Source organism: Pinus tabuliformis, chromosome 3_1, assembly GCF_031772625.1.
Source record: "Pinus tabuliformis cultivar Carrire ecotype Pingquan chromosome 3_1, CPIR1, whole genome shotgun sequence".
NCBI lineage: Eukaryota > Viridiplantae > Streptophyta > Pinopsida > Pinales > Pinaceae > Pinus > Pinus tabuliformis.
In genome coordinates this window covers 972,717,403-972,723,168 of record NC_142301.1, presented here as the reverse complement: position 1 = coordinate 972,723,168, position 5,766 = coordinate 972,717,403, and the positions used below count along the sequence as shown (strand labels likewise).

Below are 5,766 nucleotides of genomic sequence, written 5' to 3'. Positions count from 1 at the left end.
AAAAAATTGTATCATCTGATTCAAAACATTAAAATAGTTAAATTATTCATATAAATATTTTTTACATGAATAATTTCCATAATAGAATAGAGATAATACTTTATTTTTATTTTTATAATAATAATAATTTAATAAGGGTCATAATAAACTATTTTAATATCTACTTTAATTAAATTAATTTTATATTAACTTAAAATAATTTATATTGATTTTAATAGGTAAAGAAAAAATAAAATAAAAAATATTCGTTATTTTATATTAACTTAAAATAATTTATATTGATTTTAATAGGTAAAGAAAGAATAAAATAAAAAATATTAACGAATATTTCAATATCTATTTTAAGGAAAATATTTTGATTTAAATTTTTAGGTATATAACTCAGTGGTTTTGAGCTGACGAAACAATAATATATGCTCTTATCTATTCTTAATGTAGGCATTAGCAATTTAATAATATTCAACAAGTTTTATTTGTTTTGTTATGTCATTTCTCAATCTCTCTTTTGGATGTGGAAGGTGTAATTATTTGTTGGAAGCACTGCTTCCATGTCATGTGTAGTTGTCATCATGAGTCCCTACGAGTCGTTATTATAGAAACTGTTGATTCTTAGGTAATGAGTTTTAGATGTGGAAGGTGAAAGGTGCAATTATTTGTTGGAAGTAATGCTTCCATGTCATGTGTAGTTGTCATTGTGAGTCCTTACGCGTCATTATAGAAACTATTGATTCTTATGTAATGAATTAAAGTCATTATCTAGAGGGGTCGAAGTCAGTGTGTAATTCTCTATATATGTAATAATATTACAATATGAGAGTGTAATTTTCTATATATGTAATAATATTACACTATGAGATTTGTGTTGTCAAAAATCACTTTCTGTTCTATTTTTTATACTATGGTATCAGAATATGTACTCGCTTAACTCCTTCATAGGAGGCCCCAGAAAAATGTGAGAAGGCCTTGAGATTATTTCTATGTAAATAGATAGTGTAAGAGAGTGTGAGATATATTATCTTATGTGAGTAAATTTTATTTTTGTTTGTAGACCTATTCGTTCTGTGCTTTCATTTGTAGGGGTCGCCAATTTCACGAAAAAAATTCCTTGCAAGAAGACAATCGTCATTTTCAATGTGATTGGATCGGTTTTAACATAGAAACAAAGAGAAACCTATTTTCCTTTCAATTGCAACGATTTCGGCTCAGGACAATGATGTTCAAACTGTTGGATTCGGTTTCCATTTATCCCTTTGTACTCTTCTCTTCAACGACTTTAGTCAAGGAAGATTGAGCTATTTAGATACGCTCCTCAACTCTGTCTAAGGATCAGTGGCCACATGGAAGGATTCTCGGTCGTTGAGGGTCATTATGCTGAGGCCAATAAATTTGTGAAATCATATGGCCAGATCGAATGGAGGGATTCGTGTAGGAAGAAAATACGCCATGATTTGTGCCTCTGCAAGTTATTACGGTTTTAGGCCTGCCTCTGTACCTGGATTCGTAGCAGAAGAGCGTCAGGCCATGATGGAGCCGATAAAGAGGGAAATAGGGTTCAAAATCAGTTTTGCTCTTGCGGGATAAGTCACGGGAGAACCACAGGCCAAGAATTCAATCAAATGACTCTCCATCGCAAATGGATATTGGTATTGGTGGCGATGCCTATGTGAGTAAATGCACTGCAAGAAACTCAACAACCATGATTGTTGTGAAACGAAGCTCAATTTCAATGCCCCTGCTGATCTATGTTACGTAGGGAGCCATCGTCTAGTGCAGAGGTGCCATTGGAGAGCTGCGAGTCACATTGATCTACAGAGAAAAGATAGGGGTGCCATTGGTAACGAAGATCTCGGCGAGCGAGCAAACTTTATGATTAGAGAAAAGTCAACAACCTATTAGGCGACGTTTTAACAGACGAATTTATATTCTTCCAGAACGACAAATTGTGGCCTAATCCTTCGAGTGAGAGATTTGTGTGCTTCAATGGAATATGAGCTTTAATGCTACAGAGTGCAGCTCTCATCATAGGTTGCAGAGTTTGTTGTTGTCCCTCTTAAAAGAATGTTGTTTGGAGCTTCAGATCAACTTTATGTCGGGTACGGAACAAATTATTTTTAATGGCGGGATCCAACAACATTGTTCAAAAGTGTGTAGCCTTATATCTAAAAGGTAATTAGAAGTCTAATAATGTGCTAGTGTGACCATCTTTGTAAAGGGTAATCTTCGTGCCTTATTTATTTTTAAAAGAAAGAAAAAGTGTGAGATTGTTTTGGTGTTGTGTTCTTTTTTAGAGGCTTGGTGGTTCTTAAATTGGAATCCCATGTGTCTGAAACATCAATTCTTGTAAGGTCAAGTTGTTTAATCAATTTTTGAACACATTCAGTATCCAGACCTCCATCTTACAAAAGATGGTGGTTGGTCCATAGGATGGTTCATTAATTGATGGTTCTTATTGCGGAAGCCCTGACAAGCTAAGGTGTCCATATTGTTGATATTTGAAAGTTCATCAACGATGGTCAGAGGTGTTTATGTTTAAATGGAGGTCAAGTGGAAGCTCAAAGATGTGGTGGTGAAAGAGCAGATTTTGCGAGATTTGAGAGTAGATGTGAGTGTTGATGAAGACCAGTCAAATAAATATTACCTTTGTTGTTGTAATATGTGTTTTCAATGTTGTCCACTTAAGCATTAATGGAGGGTGTTGGAAGTAAAGCTCCCATGTCATGTGTAGTTTTCATTATGAGTTCCTACGTGTCATTCTAGGAACTGTTGATTCATATGTAATGAGTTAGAGTCATTATCTAGAGGTGTCAAAGTTAGTTTGTAATTTCCTATATACGTAATTGTTGAAATGAATAATATTACAGTATGAGATTTGTGTTGTGAAAAATCGTTCTATGTTCTATATTTCTAATATGATTGTGTGGATGAATACCAAATATTAAAGACAAATATTTTTCTATATTCAAAACATATTATTTAAGTTAAGCATTCATGTATATTTAAAATAATTTAATTATATATTATTTAATATAAACAATATATTTGAAATATTTTTAAAGATTAATATTTAGTATAAAGGAGATGTATAATTTTAAATAGTGTTTAATAAATTTATAATTATTATTTGGTTTGTGTTAATTGGAAATTGAAATAAAATTTCTATTGAAATTTGTGAAAATAATTTTAGTGAAATAGTTTGTGGATAAAACTTAATAGGGTTTTTGTAATTTTAATTTAATTATGAATTATTACAAGGTGGATGGTAATGATTAACCTTTATGGAATATTATAGAATATTTTTAGTATTAATCACTGATTAAAGGTTGATATTTATTTCATAAGTAGTTGACATTGAAGTCATGGCATTGGCCCATGATATTATAACAAAGCCCATTTACCAATTCAAAATATCCATTAAAAATTATACAAGAAAAATTATACATCTTTCTCATATTGGGCCATACAAAAATCCTATCATGATAATAAAAGATAAAATTGCAAATCAATTAATCCATACTAAATACTTTAAAACATGTTGAAGCTTATCCCTGTCAAAGGGAAAATAATGGTAAACTTAAAGTTAGTGATTTATACTGAAATTGGAAAAACAAATATGGTAGGTACACCTCATATTTCACCAATGGATCTACCTCTATCCCCAATCGAAAATGGTGTGCCTAACTTGAAGCATCTGTGCATAATTTAGAGTTAACAACTAAGATGAAAATCGGTCAATAAATCCATTCCTTCAGAGAGAAAAGCATCATGGATTATATTAAGAGAATATAAAGATCTGATACATAATATGGCCATCTCCTACTGGAGATAAAACAGATAGGAGTGATACTACAAAAAATTCTGAGCTCTAACAAAAATAACTGTCCAGATATCTACAGATATATCCTGATAAGTCAATATTTAAAAACCATCCAAAAATAGAGAGGAAGATCATATGTGAAAAAGGATCCACCAAAATGGAAACGATAAGAGAAATATAGACAAAACCATGACTGGAGGTTAACCAGCAGGTTCGAGCATAGCAGATATATGGACCAGAACAGTGGCAATGGGCGTCTTGGACTCCTGAAAGATGCGAGCATTCCTCCATTTCCACAGAAACCAGCATGTGAGGATGAATAACGATCGCCATGCTGGGCGCTGTTCACTCCATTTGAAGCCCTCCTGTACAGATGTGAAAACCCGATGAGGAAAACCATGAGATAATGACAGATCATACCATATTTGAGACGATGCAGCACACTGAAAGAACATGTGAGCATTTGTTTCGGATGCCTGACAACACATGGGGCATCTTCCCGGACCCATCCATCCCTTCCTTTGAAGAACCTCCCATGTGAGGTTCCTGTTGGTGAAGATTAACCATGAAAATCAAATCGTCTTGAGTGGACACGACGCTTTCCAGAATTTGGAAGGAAAGATGGGAGCGGGAAGCGGAGAAAGGCTAGTAGAACAAGCAGCATATAGATCCTTGACGCGAACAGGCTGAGTTGAATTCCGCATAGACCATACCAGCTCATCTTTTGTACCTGTTTGCTTGATACCTTTACCTGCAAGAATATTAACAACAGAACACCAAATGGGACAAAGAGAAAGAGGCAGACATAAATCATCTCCGTCCTTCCATATTGGAGAAGACGAGGACTAGGATTTTATCAGTTTGCTCCAAGTGAAGAGACCTTTTGAGTGCAAGAAGAAAATCAATTCGGGAGTGAGCAGCGATTCCAATCCGTGCACAGTTGGATCAATACCAAAATAGATGCTAGAGCCAGTAGAGATTCACCATCTTAAGAATCCCAAGAAGAAAGCCTGAATCTTTCTGAAGCTTAGCTAGATGGCTGACCCCCTTTTTGTACCCAGAGTTTTCCTCCTGTGCCAATACACCAAGCTCCTTCCTTTCAGATATTTTTGGTTGATAATGTTGCTCCAACTTGCCCTCACCGAAGATACCTCTATAGAGGGATTTGCAAAGGAGGGCCTTGCCAAAATACCTCATATGTAAAAGGCCCCATCCAGCCACCTTCTTCGATCTTGAGATGTAATCCATCTTAACTAAGTGGATCTTGGAATGATAAGATCTTCCTCCCCATAGAAAATTAGCAGCTAAAGAGACCATTTTGCTAATAATAGAGGCGGGAAGAAAATAAAGATGGGCCCAATAGACCGCAAGTTGTGATAGAACAATCTGAAACAGGATAAATCTGCCTCCCAGAGATAGGAAACGCATCTCCCATCTTGAAATTTTGTTATAGAAACGATCAATCAGCCATAACTAGTCCTGTTTACGGTTCCCTTTTGCTTTGAGAAAGAAACACAAGTATTTAAAGCCTTCCTTTATTGTTGCCAGATTGATGCCAAACAACGCGGCAATCCATTGAGCCAACTCCTGATTAGAGTCGTTGTGATACAACATGGATTTGATCCTGTTTATGACCAAGCCCGAAGCTGATTGAAACTTTTGAAAGATCTCATTGAGGCAGAGCCAACTTGATTTGCATAGCATAGCGAAGATAAGAATGTCATCGACAAACAGATTATGAGAAAGGTATATATTCTTGCAAATCTTGATCGGCATGCATCGTTGATCGACCACTGCTTTATTGATCTGGGTGCTGAGAGTATTCATGACAAGAATAAAGAGGAGAGGGGAGAGAGGACAGCCCTGATGCAGTCCTCTCTCCGCCTGAAAGAAAGATGAAGGGATACCGTTGATGATAACTGAATATTTAACATTTTCAACACATGCCATCA

General features: G+C 35.1%; 1 protein-coding gene across 1 annotated transcript; it reads right to left on the bottom strand.

Moving 5' to 3' along the window:
* Positions 1–4,014: 4,014 nt before the first annotated feature.
* Positions 4,015–4,323, bottom strand: LOC149191076 (uncharacterized). The gene has a single exon (XM_089410659.1). It carries the CDS (start codon positions 4,321–4,323, stop codon positions 4,015–4,017), a length of 309 nt encoding a protein of 102 aa, XP_089266785.1.
* Between the last annotated feature and the right edge of the window lie 1,443 nt (positions 4,324–5,766).

What these genes read in the sequence shown, in the direction of transcription:
- LOC149191076 (XM_089410659.1), bottom strand. Translation starts at nt 4,323, where the DNA reads ATGGGTCCGGGAAGATGCCCCATGTGTTGTCAGGCATCCGAAACAAAT.